The sequence below is a fragment of the Cucurbitaria berberidis genome, assembly GCF_010015615.1.
Source record: "Cucurbitaria berberidis CBS 394.84 unplaced genomic scaffold K460scaffold_2, whole genome shotgun sequence".
In the NCBI taxonomy this organism is placed as follows: Eukaryota; Fungi; Ascomycota; class Dothideomycetes; order Pleosporales; family Cucurbitariaceae; genus Cucurbitaria; species Cucurbitaria berberidis.
The window spans coordinates 2158332-2178350 of NW_024468936.1; the positions used below are offsets into that span (position 1 = coordinate 2158332).

The 20019-nt window shown below is 36.1% G+C and overlaps 4 protein-coding genes across 4 annotated transcripts; 2 read left to right on the top strand and 2 right to left on the bottom strand.

Annotated features, from left to right (window-relative positions):
- Positions 1-10140: 10140 nt before the first annotated feature.
- K460DRAFT_363737 (uncharacterized protein) lies at positions 10141-11299 on the bottom strand. The gene is made up of 3 exons (XM_040932874.1): positions 10830-11299; positions 10601-10779; positions 10141-10545 (listed from the first exon to the last, which is right to left on the bottom strand). Exons 1-3 carry the CDS (start codon positions 10928-10930, stop codon positions 10316-10318), a joined length of 510 nt encoding a protein of 169 aa, XP_040790254.1. The 5' UTR covers positions 10931-11299; the 3' UTR covers positions 10141-10315.
- On the top strand, positions 11037-11611 carry K460DRAFT_363738 (uncharacterized protein). Its single transcript, XM_040932875.1, has 2 exons — positions 11037-11445; positions 11503-11611. The coding sequence occupies exons 1-2, from the start codon at positions 11143-11145 to the stop codon at positions 11572-11574; spliced, it is 375 nt and encodes a 124-aa protein (XP_040790255.1). The 5' UTR covers positions 11037-11142; the 3' UTR covers positions 11575-11611.
- Positions 11612-12345: 734 nt separating this feature from the next.
- On the bottom strand, positions 12346-15098 carry K460DRAFT_392975 (DNA replication licensing factor mcm5). Its single transcript, XM_040935917.1, has 3 exons — positions 14698-15098; positions 14514-14643; positions 12346-14465 (listed from the first exon to the last, which is right to left on the bottom strand). Exons 1-3 carry the CDS (start codon positions 14844-14846, stop codon positions 12567-12569), a joined length of 2178 nt encoding a protein of 725 aa, XP_040790256.1. The 5' UTR covers positions 14847-15098; the 3' UTR covers positions 12346-12566.
- Positions 15099-17225: 2127 nt separating this feature from the next.
- Positions 17226-19332, top strand: K460DRAFT_332951 (phosphate-repressible phosphate permease-like protein). The gene is made up of 2 exons (XM_040930861.1): positions 17226-17317; positions 17473-19332. Exons 1-2 carry the CDS (start codon positions 17242-17244, stop codon positions 19137-19139), a joined length of 1743 nt encoding a protein of 580 aa, XP_040790257.1. The 5' UTR covers positions 17226-17241; the 3' UTR covers positions 19140-19332.
- Positions 19333-20019: the final 687 nt, after the last annotated feature.

Below are 20019 nucleotides of genomic sequence, written 5' to 3' on the forward strand. Positions count from 1 at the left end.
TTATTTTTTAATTTTTTTTTTTTTTTTTTAGGGAATAGAGCTAGCTTTTAAAACATATAATATTTGCGCATTCCTACTTTAAATTTTATAATTTATTTTTTAATTTATTTTTTTTCTTTTTTTTAAAAAATAAGGCTAGCTTTTAGAATGTACAATATCTGCGCATTTCTACTTTAAATTTTATAACTTGTTTTTTAATTTTTTTTAAATAAAGGGTAAAAGCTTTACTAGGCCTACTTTTAGAATTTACAGTATTATTACCTTTTAATAGCTAAATTATAAATATTATTATAGCTAGGTTATATTAATTTTATAAATATAAGGCTTTATATAAGGGGTAAGTACTTAAAGCATAAATAAGTTAGTATATATTTTTAAAATAGCTAAAAGGCAAAAAAAAAAAACTTAAAATATTTAAAAATAAAATAAAAAATTCTAAGTATAAATAATAAGTAGTACCTATATTACTATAACAGGCGCTTAATACAGAGCCCTAAGTAAAAGTAAGAAATAAAATAAAAATTTTTAGTAATACTAAAAGTCTGCTATATAAAAGTAAAGTAAGCGCTTTGCTTTAGCGCACTTTATATACTTTTAAAATTTCTAAGCTTTTAAACTAAAAATGTAGAATGCGCAGACGTAATACTTACTTTTTTTTAAAATTTTAAATTAAAAAATTAGAAAAAATACTATTTTAGGCTATAGCGCATAAAGCAAAATAGGTTATAAATAAGTTAAAAATACTCTAGTAAACTTTTAGTCTTTTTAAAGTTAATATAAAAGATTTTAGAAATACTATGCATTAATTATATAAAAATTTATAAAATTTAATACTTAAAATTTAAGTAATTATAATTTATAACTTTTTTATACTTATATAGGTTTGCTAAACTTGTTTTATTTTTTTTTATAATTGTTACAGCATTTTAGCTTTATATAACCCGGATTTAGTTTTAAAATAAATATACTTAGTATAATACTGCAAAAAATACAAAAACTATACTTATAAAAAAATATAAGTAACTTTTTTTTAAAATTATTAAACAAAGTTAATATTTTTTCCTGCTATTTTTAATAATTAACTAGCTAAACGCGTAAGTACTAATATATATAAATTTTAATATAATTTAATACAACGTACTGCTTAAAAATTAAAAAAGCTAAAAAGTATTTTTTAAAATTAAAAAAGTAGCATTTTGTGCTTGCTAAGTATTTTTAAACTAAAGTGCTTAATTTACTAGCTGCTAGCCTTGCAGTTTATTTGCTTAATTTTAGAATTTTAAAGCTTTATAAGCAGGATCTTTAAATAATATAATATTTTACTGTAAAATTTATATAGAATATGCCTTTCTTAACATACTACATTTCTAATAAGGCGGCCTAGAATATATAAGCTATTATTGTAAATATAAAGCTATAAACTATAATACTTTGTAAAAATAGCTATAAAAAAAAAGTTCTTTTTTTTCTGTCCTATTTAGAGCATTTTTGCCGTTTGCTAGACTTTATAATAATAATAATTAGTAAATTAAACTACATAAACTATAAAATATAGAAAATATACTATTTTTTAAATTTTACAGCTATAATAGCGAGGTTTTGTAACGCTACTACTTTAGAATACTAATTTAAATATATTAATTTTAAGTTTGTTTGTAGTAATACCTAGAATAATTACTACTTACTAAAGCTTTTTTTTTATAAATAATAGATTTTTAGGTTTTTTTTTCTATTTCTGCTGCTATCTAGCACAACGCTTAGTAGCTACAGTAGCTAAGTATTCTATTTTTAAATAATACTTTATTTTACTTTTAATTCTACGACATTTCTAGCACTTTGCCTATTATTTAATTAAAATTTATAATAAATTAAGTTATATTTAGTTATAAACCTATAGAGCAAATTCTTTAAATATTCTAGTATTATTACTATAATCGCCGCTAGGCGTAGGAAGTATAAACTAGAATTTTAATTAAATATAGCAAAAATTACAAATTATTATTTTATAAGGCTTGGATATATTAGCATTTTTTACTATAGGGTTAGTATAAACTAGAAAGCTATAAACTAGTAGAATATTTTAGTCTAAACTAGGTAAAATAAGAAGTAAATATATATTTTAATATTTTTTAATAGAAAACTCGGTATTTCTAGTATCTTTAGCTTTAGTTAAAAATTTTTTGCCTAGCTTTCTAGTATATACTACTTTTGCAACACGTAAAAGCTTACTAGTTTTTACTATTAGTTTTGCTATAATATAAAGCTATTATAAATATTTAAGTAAAAAAAATGCGTAATAGTATAATACAGTATCTACTAACTAATATATAAAAAAATAATATTTATAGTAAGCTTAAAGGCAGAAGTATAAAAAACAGCAAATAAAAACTGCAAAAAGCAAGGGCTTTATTTAACCTAGAAAATTGCTTTAAATATAGTATTATTTACTAAAATACTAGTACAATCTGTGCACCTAACTATGCCCTAATATATACTTAACTTATTAAAGTATAGTATTATAGAAAATATAAAAGTTATTAAAAATTGTATTAAGCTATATTAAAAATATCTAGCTTTTTCTACTATAAGTTGTACAGCGCTGCTTTTAAGCTATTAAGTTAAAGTAATCTTTGCAGGAAGTCTAGAACTAGTTAAAAATACTAACTAAATACTAAATAATTATAGTACTATTAAAATTTTTGCTTTAACTTCTATAATTACAAAGTTATATAATATTCTAGTATATAGTAGTAATAAACTATTGCGCTCTACTGCAGCAGAACAAGTAGCTAGCATATAACTATACTTATTTTTTAATTTTATATAAATTATAACAAAAGTTTTAAATAAAACTAGCATAGTTCTAAAAAAGCTTGTTAATATAGAAATTCTAAAGTATAAAATAAATTTACTAGCAAAGTTTCCTTGCCTATTAAAATCTTTAGCTAATTTAATAAAAAAAATAGGCAAAACAAATAATTTTCTGTAATTTTTAATATTAAAACTTACTTAAAAAGGAGTATAAAGATATTTAGCTATAAATAGTTTTAGTTATAGTATAAATAAAAAAATTAAACTTCTATATTAATAATTAGTTAATTATATTTTCTTAGTATTACTAACAACCTACCCCCTAATTGCTGTATTTTACAGAAATATAATATAAGCTCTGTCTTCCCTGTATTATTATTAAGTACTTAAATATTCTAAATTTTAATTTATAAAACTTTATCTAAATAGAGCAAACATAAAAAAGCAATAGCGTAGGCTAAGCTTATTATTATTTATTAGCATTGCCTAGCCTAGCTGCAAAAATTAACTTTATTTTGTTCCTAGTAATTACTGCAATTTTTAGTATATCCTGCGTTATATTAGTAGAAATTTTTAAATTTTTTTTTAGTTATTGCCTGCACGCTTTCTTAGTTAAGCCTTTCTTTAGCCTATAAAATAAAATAAGTATATATTTATTTATTAAATTTAATATATAACGTACTTTTTGGCGCTTAAGCGCCTGCATATAATGCTAAACAATATTTAATAAATATAAGTTTTCTACTTATTTCCCTTTATTATTCTTTATAAAAGCCGAGCTTTAGCAGTTTTATTCGCAGATATAGTAATAAATTACAGCAGCCTTTATTATAAAAGCAAATAACTAAAAATTAGTATTTTTAAACTTATAAAAATTAGTAGCCTTAAAAAATCTAGCTGTAATACTTATATTATCTAATAATGCCTTTAGTTTTTTATAGTAAAACTTAATTTATATACAAATTAAGAGCAGAATATCTTTAAAAACAATAGTAAAATTATTTATTATTAGTATATATATATTAGTAAATAACTGCAACTTTAACTATTATTTTATAAATCTTTATTAAATTTAACAGAAAAGTCCTTTTTTAACTGCACTTATAATTTATAATTTTTATAGGTCCGCTTTATGTGCGCACTTCTAGCATTATTTTATATACTTTTAAATACTGCCTATAAACGCTTATTAACTACTTCTAAATTATCTAAATTATTCTAGTAAATAACCTAAATATCTGCAAAATTCTAGTTTTATTTATTTATTTTTTTATTAATATTAACGCTGTTTTAAGGCTAGCTATTTTCCCTAGCAACCTATAAGCAGATAAATGCAAAAACATCTTAAAAAGCTAAAAATATAATAGTTTAGTTAGAAATTCTAGGCTTAAGTATACAGTATTAGGCTAAAAATAAAAAAATAATAGAAAAATATTAAAAGCTCTATATAAAAAAAAATTAGTAATTATAATAGTTAGCGTGCAAAAACCCGTGCTGTATAATAAATAAATATATAATGCTAAAATACTACAGCAAATAAATATAAAGGCTAAAGCTGCAATCTCTTTAGCCTGTATTAAATAATTTTATTTAAAGCAGAAGTTAATTTTATAAGCATAAAATCTAGTAAGGTCTAACTTAACTTTCCTAGTGCTTATATTAAAGCAAAAAAGCAGGCTAGTGCATTATAAGTATAATAAGTTTGCAGTTGCAATTCTATATTAAAACTAAAAAGTAGCTTATATTACTTCTTTTTTTCTAATATATTTTAATATTAAAATAATAAAAATTATAACAGAACCTGCGCTGTGCTAAGCGTTTTCCCCTTTAGCTAAGTAAACAGCAAAAAACAAATAATACTAATAAAAACCTAGATAATAACAAAAGTGCCTATAATATTAGGCAAATATATGCTGCTGCTAATAAATTTATTGTATAAAAAAAAATTACTATAAAAAATATTATAATATTTAAAAAAATATATAAAAATTCTTAAAAAGAGCCGCGTATAATGCTTATAAAACTAATATTTATAAAAAAGCAGAGCAAAAAGCTACAAGTTTAGTTATTTTCTACTAAAAAAATAGCTTATATAAATCTTCTACAAATATATTTATATTACGCTAATACTATACATAACTATAAAAAAGCTAAATTAAACAAAACTTTAGCCCTAAAACTTTTAAAAATTCTAGTATAGCTGCCTTTGTCTATAATACTACTATAATAGAAGCATATTATTATTCCTAATAAGCATTTAGCTATTCTAGACAGCTTTTTTTAACTAATACTATTTATTATATTAGTAGGACTGTATTTAAAACTATAACTATAGAACCTAATATTTTTTAATTCTTATAATTATCTACTTTAACTACTTACTTAATTCTTACTTAATCTATATACTCTATTACGCTACCTAACAGAATGCGCAAAAATATGCCAAATTATTATTAAAAACTAGGTTATATTATATAATACTAGTAATATACTACTACTAATAAAGAAAAAAGTATATAAAAACAACATAGCAGCGCTATTAAAAAATTAGGAAAAAAGTAGCTATAAGCTTATAATATACCAGACAATCTTAATACTAATTTAGTTTTAGCTAAATATATTCTAAAAGTTATACTAAGTATTTTAAAAAATATATACTAAAAACTTTAGCAAATAAAAAGTAAAAAACTTTTAGAATATTTAAATTTTATAAATGCTTACATTGTATAGTTAGTTATTAGTATCTATAAACTATATAATACTCCTAATACCTTTTAAGCCGATTTTTCTAGGAAAATAATATAGAAAAGTTAAAAAAAACAGGGTTAACTATAAAAATAGCTACCCTAGAAAGAAATTATAAAGAAAGTATAAAAAAAATAAGCTAAAATTAACAAAAAAGCGTTAAAGCAGGCAAGGGCTAAATATATTTATAATTTTAATAACATTTTTTTATACTAAGTTAGTTTAGCAATAAAAGTATATAATACAAACTTAAAGATTGCATCTAGATATTATAAGCTGTACTACCAGCTATAGCTATAAAATAAAAAAAAAGAAGATAATAATATAATAAAATAAATAGAAATAATACCCTATATATACTATAGTACTTACTTAATTATTTTATAAATACTTGCGCCTTTATTCTTATAAGTAAAATAAGATACTAAAAGATATTTTTCTATAGTATTTATAGTAGTTCCCTAATATTTCTAGAAGTCTATAGCTATAATATAGCTTTTATCTACTTTATATAGAAATTCTAAAAATATAAAACCTTCTTTTAGTTTTCTGCTTAAAATTAAAACTTCAAATATTAAAAAAAATTACTATACTATAACATCTTATATAGGTACCGTATAAATCAAGATAAAAGATATAATTAGCTAAAAAAATAAACTTAGTATATTAAAAAATTAATATTTTTAATTTAATTTAGAAAAAAAAATAGTTTAGGTAATATATACTAAAAACCCAAAGTTATAGTAAAATTCCCTAGTATAACTATGCTTATATTCTTATTTTACTAAATATATTATATTTTTTACTTTAATAGTATATATTTTATTAAAGCTAAAGCTATTAAATTTTTATGCTTATAGCGCTTGCTATTTCTAAAGTTTTAGAAATAAATTTTAAAAATTATACTATAGTATCTAGGATCTAAACTCCGCTCTATATAAAATATTACTTTTTTAAGCTTTAAGCATTTAACTGCCTTTTTTTGCATATTATTTATATTTACTAAAGCCTAGCTAAATATCTAGAGTAATACTTTATAACTAATTTTTTAGTATTTCTGTCTGTGCGCTCTGCAGCTTTTAAGCTATTTTATTAATTTATATAATTTTAAGCCCTAGCGTTGCCTCTTTATTTATTTATAAAAAATATTTTAGTATAACTAAAGTACTTAGTATAATACGTAAAAATACTAAATACTTACTTTACTATACTTAGTAGTTAGCATAAGTTAATATATATACTTTATTACTATTTTTCTATAATACAAGAGTTCTATTATATTAAAATAATATATTTATAGATTTAAATATTTTAGTAGGAAAATATAAAATATATTTATAAATTAAATTAGAACTTTATATATTAGTAAGTATATCTTAACCTAACCTTGTTATTTGCGGTAATATATAATAAAATATAGTTTATACTTATATAACTATTCTGCAATTTAAAGAAAGACAAGTTAAAAAAAGTAAGCAATTTATAATATAAAATAATTATAGATATTATTTATAAAGCTTATTATTACCTAGCTAGATATATAAATAATACTAAAAAAAACAACTATATAAAGCTCTATTAGAGCTAGGTATTATCTATCCTAATAATTTTAAAAGAAATTCTAGATACTATTCTTCCTATATTAAAGCCTAGAAAATATTAAAAAAAACAAAAAATTTACTTATTATTACTATAAAAAATGTACATTACTAGCCTAATTATTTATATTTTTTTACTTTTAAGCTTTACAAAAAGTACTAAGCCTAGCAAAGCTATTTTTAGCTAGCTTTGCCTTTTTAGTTTTACGCGGACGCTTAGCCTTATTTTTAACTTTAAAAAGTAGTTTAAAATTAAAGCTTATAAAAAGTTAGTTAAATGCTAGTCTAAATATTAAAAAAACTAAAAATATTTATTTAAAATAGTGCTTTTTACTTTGTAAGCCTTAATCTGTGTTTTTACAGCTTTAGCTTTTTTATTGCTAATATTAAATATCTGCATTTTACTTCTATATTAGCTATAGTTCTAGAATATACTAATAATATTAAAAAAATATACTTTCTTAAATAACTAAAGGCTAAATTTTATTTTTTAAACTTATATAATTATTTAGGCAGACGCACTAAAGCTTAAGAGACTAAGTATAGTATATTAAAAAGTAAGCTTACTATACTAAAGCTCTAATTTCTATATATATAATTAGCTAAAAACTAAAAAAAATAATATTTAAAATTAATTACTTTTTAAAGCCTAAGTATTATATAATAAAATTTAAAGCAAATAGCCTAATACTAGAATTATTAGCTTTTATCCTAATAAATATTAAAAATTCTAAAAAAAAAACTTATAGTATAGTTATAGCTATAAAGCGCAAGTAGGCGGACCTTAGTACTATCTAAAGTATTATTAAAGTCTAGCATTAACTAAGTCTAGTTAGAAAAGTCTTAAATTATTTAAAATTTTTTTTAAAAATACTTATAACTTACGTTGCCCCCTTTATAATAAGTATAATAATATAGCTTAAAATTCTTTTTGCTAGCGTCGTAAAACTTATTGCTAAAAAATATAGCACTATAATATAGTAAAATTAGTAATACCTATCTGCAAAGCTTATAAGTACTAAAATTCTAAAATAGAAAAATACTAAGCTAGAAAAAGCAAATAAAAAAAAAGTAATCCTGCAAAGTAAATTAGTATAATTAAAAATAAAAAAAGTAGGGAACTATAAGGAGTTTAAATGTACTTACTAAATATAGTTTTTAAATAATTTATTTTAAAATATATTAGCTAAAGCTTAAAAAGAACAAGGTTACTAAAAAAAAAAATTTAAATTTATACTTTTAGAAAGCTTTAGCTTTTTAGCTTATATAGCTATATACTTGCTTTTTGCCCTGCTACGCGCCGCGTTAGAATAGCCTACTATACTTAAGTATTTTAAAAAAAGCAAAATATTTTTGCTTTTTTTTTTTATTAGTATAAGTATTAAAGGCAGGGGCAGCAAAGCCTTAGAATTTCTAATATCTTTATTTTTATTTTTATTTATTATGCGCTTGCTTTTACTTTTGCCTTTTTTAGTAGCTGCTTTTTTTACTACCCTTTTTTTAGCGCTTTCTCTTATAAATTTATTAAATTTAGTAAAAAGCTTAAAAGTACTACTATTTAATATTTTTTCTTTAATATTATTAATATTGCTAAGCTTTTTTTTAAACTTAGTACTTTACGTGTTAGAAAGCTTAAGCTAAAAAAAGCTAGCATTTTATACTTTTATTTTAGGAATATTAATATTACTAAGCTTTTGCCCTTGCTTAAAAACCAAAAAGTTAAAAAGCTAAAGCTTAGAAAAACTAATATTCTGCAATTTTTAATTAAAATTATTAATATTGCTAAGCTCTTTCTTAAGCTTAGCAAGTTACAGGTAAAAAAGTATAAGTTTAAAAAAATTAATATTCTGCGCTTTTTAAGCAAAATTATTAATATTATAAAGCTCTTGCGCAGGCTTAAAAACTACTAGGCTAAAAAGTAAAAGCTTAAAAAAATTAATATTCTGCACTTTTTAAGCAAAATTATTAATATTTAAAAAACTTTTATTAGTTTTTATAATAAACTGTAGGCAGCAGGATAAAAGCTTAAAAAAACTATTATTCTGCGCTTTTTAACTAGTAATATTAATATTTATAGCGCTTATTGTAATTTAAACAGCAAACTGTAAAAACTAGAAAAAAAATAGAAAAAAAACAATACTAGAAGTAAAAATAAGTTAATAAAAGTTTTAAAAAAAGCTAAAAAATAAAAAAAAAAAGCTTAGAATATTTAAAGGTAAAGTAAAAAATTCTAAGTATAAATAATAAGCAGTACTTATATTACTATTATAAGCGCTTAATATAAAGCTTTAAGTAAAAGCAAAGGCTAGAATAAAAAACTTTAATAATATAGAAAATTTACTAAAGAAGAGCAAAGTAAGCGCTCTGCGCCTAATATATTTTATATACTTTTAAAACTTTTAAGCTCTTAAATTAAAATTATAAAATGCGCAAATATAGTACTTATTTTTTAAATATACTAAAATTGCTAGAGCTAAAGCTACTTATACTTAAAAATATAGTACAGCAGGCACAGAAAATTAGTATATTGCTAAAATTATAGTAAAAATATATTAGTTTTATAAAAATTTTTAGCAAACTTTTTTAGAATTACAGGCATACTAAGCTAAAAATTAAATAAAATAAAAAAATTTTTGCGTAAAGCGCGCAGGATTTACAATAATTATAATAAAATAATTAAAAGCGTTTTAGTAGTAGTAGTAGTAGTAATAGTAGTAGTTTAATAACAGTATATTTATAAAAAACTTAATCCCGCGAAGACGGGACCTAATGTGTCATCAATGGCTTACGTCATTGGTATTTTTACTGTGTATTGCGTACTTTCATTTTTAGAATTGCCAAGCAACAAACCTCCGACCCCCGACAACGTGACTTCAACTGCCAAGGCGCTGTCTTTTTCAACGGCCTCCGAGCACATGTCCGAATGTCCGGCGTGACGTCAGACCGCCAAGCGGCTGACCAACACCAGGCCTTCAGGCAACAACAGCAACGCCAACGACAACGACAACGACAACGACAACAACAACTTTTCCTGCGACGTCGGCCCGAACGCTCGACCGCCTCCTCGCTCCTCTCCTTCGCCCGCGCAAGCCATCGTCTGTGGTGTATCCGAATCGTCATCGCTCGCTCCTCCGCTCCATCGCTCGCTCCACCGCTCACGTCTACCCACGCACCAAGTCGACCGTCTCGAGAAGCTGCATCTTCCAGTCATCGTACCGCCGGTGACTGCAGTCTTCGAGGAACTTTTCCTGATACGCCGCGAGCCTTGCGTTACTCTTGATATCCTCCGTAAGCTGCAGAAGCTCGTTTCTCTGGTTTTCGACAAAGGCAGCCTGGTCGCGGCTGAGGTCAGGGTCTCGCATCATCATGCAGCAGCCGACTGCAGAGAGAGGTAAGTTTAACGGCTCTATACTATGAAAAAACCTGCTAAGAACCCCTATCTCTAGTCGCGTATCGCTGCTGCCTGGTTGTAACCGGCTCATCGTAAGGAGATGCCGGAGGGTCAAAATCAACCAGGCAGGGTGAAAAGAGCCCGCTGCGAGAAAGAAGGTCGACTTTGAAGTATCTGCATACCTTCCTATAGTACTGGCGGTTACCATTCACCAGCTCAAGATGGTTGAGGAGCGTATGTTGTCCCTTGTACAAGCAGTATGGCTCTAATTAATCAATTCATAGAGCGACTCGTACCAGGCAACCATCGATGGCTTGCGGCTGGTATCGCTAGCCATGATAGCGACTCGCGGGCCTGCATGCACGAGTTCGTTCGTTGGCGTCATATTGTTCGTATTCGACATGGAAATGGAGGTGGGAGATAGGAGACTTGAAAGTCAGGATGGGGACAGGTCTCAATTTATGGGATGAGCGCGCAAATGTGTGCTTTGCTGCCTACGCGTTCAGACCCTTACCACCCGAACTTTCAACCTCCCGCCCACATACGACCATAGGACGCGCGACGATACGACCATACAACGAGCGACGATACATGATCATGAGCCTTGACCGCAAGCTCTACCCCGCGTGCTCTGTGGAGACCACGTCCATCGCGCAAGCTATTACTAATCGTGGGAGAGCATCGGCTGTTGAGGCGCAAGCTCACCACCGAACCAAAGCTCGCCCAAATCTCGGTCCGAGGATTCATCCGTGCTTTGACAACAGTCCACGGTTGAAACTCAAAGCCGCCTGGCAATGCCCGAACAACTCAGTCACCGTTGGGGAATCTATGGTTCCGTTGCTACAATTTTCAGATGATGACGCATCAGGGCTGCTGATGGCGATCGTCGAGGGTCTCTCGGTTCGTTGACCTTCCCCGTTCTTGACAACGGCTTGCTAACCGCTGGTTGATCAATAGATGATCTATTCAGCTGACCTGGTATTGTGTAAACTTTACTGCCTTAATACTGTGTTAAGGTGCTGGGTATAGCACCTGAACTGTGATTTTTATACTGATTTCTCCTACTGCGTGGTATAATCCGCTCTAGCGTCGACTTTACTTCCAATCATAGAAATAAAAAACTTAATATAAGCTTATTATATTATTAACGCGCTTTTTACTACTAATAAGGGGTAAAGCGCAAAATAACGTTAGTAATATTAGCATTTAGGGCTACTATTCACTGTAAGGCGCGCCTAGAGCCTTACCCCCGCTCTCTAAGCACATGGATAATGGCGACACTAACTGGGGCCCGAGAGTTTGCAAGGGTAAGATGGCAAAGGGGAGGGTGAAGTGCGATCGAACGTGGATCTCGCGCTTGCCCCACTTTGAGCACACCCTAGTGCAGGGTCACAAGCCATCCCAAAGACTACCTGGAAACGATGAATTGGCATCTATATTAGATAGTCGAAAGTATGAACTTGGTTCTTTCTCCGCCAGGCTTATTTCCAGCTCATTTGCATCTGACTTGTCGTATTGTCACTCAAACGTTGTTTGGGTGTGTTATACCGCCTCGTGTCAGCTACGCGGGAGAGTGCAATTCGCGAATCGGCCCCCGCTCTATAAATAGCTGATATAACCTCGTAAATAACAAGCCGCGGTGGAACGCCAATCGATCATCTATTGATGTTGCCTTCTATTGCTCAGTGCTTGTTCATTTAGTACTTGAATGCAGCATTGTTGTTTTAAGATAATTGACTTCAAGAAGAGGGTGTGGAGGCTGAGGTGCGGGTAAGAAAGTCACAAAGAAAACGCTAATCACAGGCGCATACATGCAAGAGATTTAGATTTTATCATCTAGACAGTAGACGCGCTTGTACAGAATCCTTGACGCCAGCGTGCTATGCATACCTCATCTCATCATACGACACTATGTGACGTCCCATGCCTCATAGCTTCTGAATATTGTACTCGTGCTCCGTTATCCAAGGACCACCAACCCAAACGCCATCGCATCATACCTAAAGCCTTGGAGCGCTCTTCTATGCACTTGCTCGGAAAACAACGCTGCCGCCATGCCGCCATCTTATCGTTTCCCGAGCGTTCATGACGTGCAATGCTCGAGCGAGAGCTTGTTCCGAGTACCCCTTCCCATCCACCATCTCGCGCTTAAGCGTCGACAGGTTGACTTGCCAGCCGATGGGCATACGTCGGCGCAATTCTTCCTCCACTTTGTTTGTTTCATCCATCAACTCCTTTGACCCTTGACCACCGCCTTGGTTGACCGCATCCATGGTCGATGCAAGGAAGAGGCGTATCGCCTCATCCACGTGTTTCTCATCCGCGATAGGGGCCAACGACAGCTTCGCAAGTGATTCAGTGATACGAATGATAGCTTCCAATTGGCGGACGGTAATCGGAATGCTGGATCGTTGGTTGGCGTTCATTTCCGAAGCGTGGACTTGCCGCCTAATGCTAACGAAATGCGAGGAAAGCTTCTCTGCAGCCTCGGGCGAAAGACGTGGTGCGCACTTCTGCCGGCAGTAAGTGATGTAGCGCTTCATCTTTTCGATGGGAATCTCTGCTTGCACAGTCTCCTCGACGCCACGGCCGCCCATGGCGATGCCCATGACGTGCTTGGCCATCCGCTCATCACGGCCACGATCGTGCTCGTCACGCACGATGAAGATCATGTCAAAACGTGACAAAATAGTAGTCTGGAAGTCAATATTCTCTCCAGGCGTTTTCATGTCATCATAACGCCCAAAGATTGGGTTGGCAGCTGCAAGGACCGATGTCCGCGAGTTGAGAATGGTGGTGATACCTGCTTTCGCAATTGAGATGGTTTGTTGTTCCATAGCTTCATGGATTGCAACTCGATCCTCGTCCCTCATCTTATCGAATTCGTCAATGCAAACCACGCCACCATCGGCTAGGACCATGGCACCGCCTTCGAGGTAGAACTCTCGTGTAGTGTGATCGCGCTGAACGGAGGCTGTCAACCCAGCTGCTGAGGATCCTTTACCGGATGTGTAGATGGCGATGGGAGAGACTTTTTCCACAAACTTAAGAAGTTGGGATTTCGCGGTACCGGGATCACCGAGAAGAAGCACGTTGATGTCACCTCGGAGCTTCATACCGTCCGGCAGAATCTTCTTTGACCCACCCATCAGTAAGCAAGCAATGGCTTTCTTGATGTCCTCGTTTCCGTAAATAGAAGGAGCGATGCACCTGGCAAAGACGTCGTAAATGTCAGGTCTCCTACTCATCTCTAAGAACTCCTGCTCTTCCTCCTCGGTAAATACGGCGCCGCCCTTTTGGGTATGATCGACATCGGTTTTGATGCCGACGGCGCGGATATAGGGATTGCGAATCGCGACCGCAGCGCTTCCGGACCGCTTGTTGCCCTTTTGCTGGTATATGGAGAAGATGCCCATGACGGTGCATCGCGTACCGGGCACAACTCGGTTCGCCAGATAGCGATCCGCTGAGATCATGATGTGGCGCGGCAGCTCACCGACTGGTACCTGATCAGGCGCTTCCTGCAGCTTGAGCACTTGCTGGTCGATGAACTGGCAGCGCTCGTGCATGACATAGTAGGGATCCAGTGGACATTGATCGCCACCTTCACCCTCACCTCGTAGCCTCCCACACGTTCTCGGAAGGGAAACGCCTGAGAAGCCGCCTGACACGGGTAGCATCTGCTCGTGCTGGCAGTTTCGACATCGGACAGCAAGAGCAGTGGATTTTGAGGAGAGAGTGGAGGCGCCGATGACGATGCCGGGTATGCGGACAAGTTGCGATACATTATTTGCAGTAAGATCGCGGATTGAGAGCTCGGTTGCGGAGGAATGAAGAAGCAGCTGGTGCTCGGGAAGCTTGATGTTCTTCTGGGAGGGGTAGACGATCCGCTGTGTGCATATCTTGAGAGCTGCCTCAAACTATATCGGGTCAGCAAGGAAGCATGTGCGGATGCTCGGGCTACACACTAGAGGTACGATCTCAGCCGGGTTCTGCTTCAGGTTGTGCGCGAGCTCGCCATCGTTGTAGTTTATAAGGTGAGCCATGTCGATATCACAGTAGTACTGCTTTAAAAGCACGTTTTCGCGGATCTGATCTCTATTCAGGCGTGAGCATTTGCGCATTTTCGATTCGTCATCTCATGTGGCGCACCTGTAGACAAAGATGTTGTCGAGAGTGAACTCCATGATGAAGTCGACCAGCGCCTGCTGGACGCGCGAGGGGGCAGCCGCATCCTGGCCACCTTCGCTCTCTTGGCCTCCAAAGAGACTGACTGTGTATGCCGATTGCCTGTCCGCCATTGTGTGTTGTGCGTGGGTTGTTGGTTGCGGATCGTGAGGGGTCGAATAATGAGGGTCGTCAGGGGAGACGCGTTGAAAATGGCGGGCGCGTCTTCGCGTTTCGGCCGTGCGCCATTTCCACTTAGGTCCGCTTTCGACTAGCCTCTCCAGTCGCGGGACTCCTCATCCTCTTCATCGTCAGATCTCAGCGAAACGTGTCGATGCCCTTTCATGACCTGTGCTCGACGCAGCGGGTCTTATCGTCTCAGCGCATATCGGCTTTGATGGCAAACGAAGCACGCTGCAAGACGGTGCGAACCATCAGGAGATCAAGAGATAAGGGAAGGACCGTTGGTGGCTTGAGTTAGCAATGTACAATCTCCTCTTCCCATTGGTACCATGAATAATATAAGCGTTGGGTGAGGGTACAAGAGGTGTACGGTTCAGACAAAGTAAGAATTTCCTTACAGTTTTGCTTTCCATCCTTGCTAGAATCAAGGACAACAACTAGGTTGTCAGCGTCTTATAAAAGCCTCAGGTCTACTACCTGGATCTTGCGATGTACGACATAACAACCATATTCATTTTCACTTAATTGCTAACATGGAACGCTGACACAGGCTGTGCTCATTCGCCACCGTCATTTTGCACCAAGCTCAACGTCACTATAGTCAAGCTGTCCAGGACATCGAACGCAAGCTAGTAATGATCCTCCTCACGCATCGCAGACCTACAGCTTCTAGAAGCCATTGGCAAACCCACTTCGCCGCTAGAGCCCCTCAGGGCTGAGTTAGTCGAGCCGTCTGAATGGAACCAGGGTCCAAGAAACCAAGAGCCAGGTCTTCAACAACTTCCTGTGATTTCAAATCAATCAGATCGACCGCTGTATATTGACACTGGTGACAGAAGGGTAATCTAAACCTGACACGTGTCATGTGGCTATACACAGGATGCAACCTACGACCTGATCAAAAGTCAACTTGATCTGAGAACAAAATACCACGATATCACGAAAACAGCCGATAGTTCGGTAACCCCTCATATACATGAGATGTGTTAATACGCCTAGGCTGGGTTGCGCCGACCCACCTGGTGGTCAGATATCATACCTTGGCGATCCTTTTCCGTTCAGTATCCACCAAGCGTGCCTCTATGACAAGGCAGCATGGAAATTGGCAGCTAAAGTGCAATGTCACCTTTACATGCCCATGGCTTCATACCAACTGCACGTGGGAAGTTCCTCCACTCTCATTGATCGATAATAGGTTCCTCGGTGTTTCCAGTCCAGCTATTTCCATCGCGTGCTCCGTCTACATCTATCTTCAGCAACCACTCTCAGCTCAGTAATTCTAGCCCAGTCGGTCAAACACACCTCTATTGGACTAGCTGCAACGATCTTGTCTAGTTTTCACAGTTCTCATCTGCTTCGTTCTGATCTCATAGGCTAAACTTTTGTCGAGTAGGCTCAATCATCCATATCGACCATCAGTTGCATCGCCTTCTTTGTCAAGGACGTTGTTGGAAACCTTTATAGTTCTAGAGGAAAAGAGCACTACCCTTGTACCTTCTGCTGCTACCGCCGCTGCTGCTAGTATTTTATGTAGCAGCTAACATGCAGCTGCTCGCGTGCTCTTCTGAACTCTATCGTACGATCAATAAGAAAGAGATTTTGTCGCCGTCTTAACTCTCGTGGGAAATGGTATGCCCTTGTGGACGTCCTCCACAACATTTGGTTTTGTATGGATATAAGCCACTCAGGACCCAGACAGCGCAAGGCGTAGAGAGGCAGACATGGCAAAGGCGGAAGTCGGCACAAAACTAAATAGCCAATTCTCTGGGGCATTCTTGGACGTCCGGTTTCCGCCATCCTCCTCGTCAACACTCAAAACCACACAGGACTATCACGACAGCAGCGTGCCTTTGTTGCTAGCTCCTATTGGTTCCTGTCGTTCCTTGCAGCGACCTGCTACCGAGCTTGGCCAGGGCGGAGACTAACTTTTGGCCAGACTTGGCGCCAAGTCGAAACATCATCCTTGCCGGCGGAGCCACCGAAATGGTTACCACAATCTTCTTCGAAGACCAACAAACTGATGAATATTGGTGGCAACTGATAATTCCAAGATGCCAAGGGTGTTTGCCTTCGCTTGCATGGCTCTCTCGGATTTTGCTTACCTAGGATAGGAACACATGGCGCACATGAAAGCAATGTGGACTGTGGTTGGATGGAATGGTCGAATCCTAGCGTCTGGGTTTGGGCTGCGAAGATGATGATAGATGCACGTGTGGTGGGCTGAGTGGTATATATCCTGTTCCACGTCTATTTTCTTCCCTTCTCTGATACTGCAAGCAATCAAGCACTCGACCAGACTAACCAGTCGACCGGGCCCCTGACAGGAAAAGGACCAACAACTGCAAGATGCCAGCCCTTGGACAGTTCGACTACCTCTTTGCCATCGGCACCATCTTCGCGTTCCTCGATGCGTGGAACATTGGTATGTCCATCTCGTTACCACCTCGCTTCCGTCACACCCCTTGAGTGCTTCGAGTAGCTTTACAGACTGGGCTTGACTTGGAAAGCTTCAACACATACTTTATGATGATGAATTTCTATGCTACGATTCTCTGTAGTACCGACTAACTCTCCCAGGTGCCAACGATGTAGCCAACTCCTTCGCGACTTCGGTCGCTTCACGGTCGCTTACCCTTAAGCAAGCCATGTGCATCGCTTCCGTTATGGAGTTCGCTGGTGCTATGCTTGTCGGCTCCCGTGTCACAGATACCATTCGTACCAAGGTCATCTCCACAAAGTTATTCGAGCAGGACCCTTCTGTGCTCATGCTCGGCATGGTGTGCGCCATTGTCGGCTCGGCTACCTATCTCACCATCGCCACCAGGTTTACTATGCCTGTCTCGACTACTCATTCCATTATGGGCGGCGTCATCGGTGTTGGTATTGCCGCTTCTGGGCCCAAAGGTGTCAATTGGTCGTTCAAGGGTGTCTCTCAGGTTTTCGCTGCCTGGGGTATCGCTCCTGGTATCGCTGGTGGTTTCGGTGCTATCATCTTCTTGATCACTAAGTACGGTGTCATGCGTCGGAAGAACCCTGTGATGAAGGCCTTCATCATGGTCCCGATCTACTTCTTCATCACTGCTTTCCTCTTGGCTCTACTCATTGTCTGGAAGGGTGGCTCTGCTAAGATCAAGCTCACTGACGGGCAGGCTGTTGGTGTTGCCTTTGGTGTTGGCGGCGTGGTTGCTCTCATTATTGCTACATTCTTCATCCCCTTTCTGTACCGCCGCATTATCAAGGATGACTGGGAACTGAAGGCTTGGGAAGTCATCAAGGGCCCTCTGCTCCTCCGCCGTCCCCAGCCTCCTGTCCGCCCGGAGGGCGTCACCGCCGGTCATATCAAAGACTATTACGCCGGCCATCTTACCGCCGAGGAGCTCGAGGCGAAGCGCGCCAACGAAGCCCACGTCGCACCAGATGACATCGAAAAGGGTGCTGCCCATTCTGTCAAGCCCGAGGGCGATGGTGCTGATTCTGACATTAGCCCCATCCCCTCGGTCCGTGGTGCTCCCGTCACAGCGTCTGGCCATCAACAGCTCTCCAAGCCCAAGAAGCAGCCTCCTCCCGGTACGTGGTACACGCCTGCCGTCGCGTTCTACTGGATCAAGTATGCCATCTTCCACGGTGTCGAGCAAGAGGTTGTCGATATGCAAAGTCACCGCGATTTCCTGTCTGGCGACATTGAGAAGGTTCACGCCACTGGTGAGCACTACGACAACCGCGCCGAATACACCTACTCCTTCCTCCAAATCTTGACTGCCTCCACCACCTCTTTCGCCCACGGTGCCAACGACGTGTCCAACGCCATTGGTCCGTACACAACCATCTACTTTATCTGGTCCACTGGCAAGATCTCCACCAAGGTCCCTGTCCCTCTCTGGATCCTCGCCTTTGGTGGTGCTGGTATCGTTATCGGGCTCTGGACGTACGGATATAACATTATGCGTGCGCTGGGTAACAAGATTACACTGCACTCGCCAGCCCGTGGGTTCTCCATGGAACTCGGTGCTGCTGTTACTATTATCGTCGCAACGAAGCTTGCTCTCCCGGTATCAACCACTCAATGCATCACCGGTGCTACTGTTGGTGTCGGTCTCTGCAATGGTACTTGGCGGACCATTAACTGGCGCATGGTTGCGTGGATCTACATGGGCTGGTTCATCACCCTGCCTGTTGCTGGAATCATTTCTGGATGCTTGATGGGTATTATTCTCAATGCTCCAAGGTGGGGTGGAGGTGTGTAAGGAGATTATGTGCAACAGGAGACTAGATGGAGAGTTGAGTTGCTTGAGATGGTGCGATTAACCATGTGATGAGGGACGGAGGGCGGGCTTTTGGTTCTACGCTCGCTTTGTTCAATATTTTCCTGGATGTATTCCTCATGTTTGCTGTGCGCGAAAAGTCGGCTGCAATCAGCGCTTATAGATACTTTTTACTAAATACTACCCCTTTCGTTGCTATACAGAGTGTGATTGAGATGTGATAGATAGCTCTTTGATAATCTACAAAGCCAGCGATATATGTTCCTCGTCAATTTTTGAGATTCGTCATGACACTGAACAAGCTGGTCATCTCCATATACTTGATCCTATGGGACTTTCCACTTAGCTCAACGATGGATAGGTATCTCTTCCGCGAATACTAGAAGGAATTGAAGAATGACTGGTGATTAAATTCATCACGGAACCGATCGAGTGAAGCACTAGTGGAGGTCTAAACCACGAAGAGAATAGGGGACCTGGCAGTGTGGTGGGGTACACAGGCAAACAAGGACTGTTTACTTCAGTTGAGACGGTAACGATGAAACAAGGCTAAAGTTGATAAAAACCCCGCATGGAGAGAGAAAACGACTAATAAGCTACTACAGAATTTTCAGCATCGGAGAAACCATGTTGACATTCTCCAGCTAATAAGAATGCTGCTTTCAAACACCCGACTCAAGGGCCATCCAGCCACTGGCCTCAATTCAGAATAGCGTGAAAACTCTTATCAGATCATCAGATAAGATCCGACATCGCAGCCACTCACCACCACTCACAGTGCTTCCTTTGCCCCGAAGGATCTCCATCCAATGGTCTAGCAAACCTTTTAGCCATGTGCCAATACGCGCGTCCGTAGAGTGGG

Coding starts and splice junctions, on each gene's coding strand:
- K460DRAFT_363737 (XM_040932874.1), bottom strand. CDS start 10,930: ATGACGCCAACGAACGAACTCGTGCATGCAGGCCCGCGAGTCGCTATC. Junction 10,780..10,829: donor GTTGCCTGGTACGAGTCGCT/CTATGAATTGAT, acceptor GGGACAACATAC/GCTCCTCAACCATCTTGAGC. Junction 10,546..10,600: donor CAGGCAGCAGCGATACGCGA/CTAGAGATAGGG, acceptor CGTTAAACTTAC/CTCTCTCTGCAGTCGGCTGC.
- K460DRAFT_363738 (XM_040932875.1), top strand. CDS start 11,143: ATGAGCCTTGACCGCAAGCTCTACCCCGCGTGCTCTGTGGAGACCACG. Junction 11,446..11,502: donor CGATCGTCGAGGGTCTCTCG/GTTCGTTGACCT, acceptor GTTGATCAATAG/ATGATCTATTCAGCTGACCT.
- K460DRAFT_392975 (XM_040935917.1), bottom strand. CDS start 14,846: ATGGCGGACAGGCAATCGGCATACACAGTCAGTCTCTTTGGAGGCCAA. Junction 14,644..14,697: donor GACAACATCTTTGTCTACAG/GTGCGCCACATG, acceptor ACGCCTGAATAG/AGATCAGATCCGCGAAAACG. Junction 14,466..14,513: donor CGGCTGAGATCGTACCTCTA/GTGTGTAGCCCG, acceptor GACCCGATATAG/TTTGAGGCAGCTCTCAAGAT.
- K460DRAFT_332951 (XM_040930861.1), top strand. CDS start 17,242: ATGCCAGCCCTTGGACAGTTCGACTACCTCTTTGCCATCGGCACCATC. Junction 17,318..17,472: donor CCTCGATGCGTGGAACATTG/GTATGTCCATCT, acceptor TAACTCTCCCAG/GTGCCAACGATGTAGCCAAC.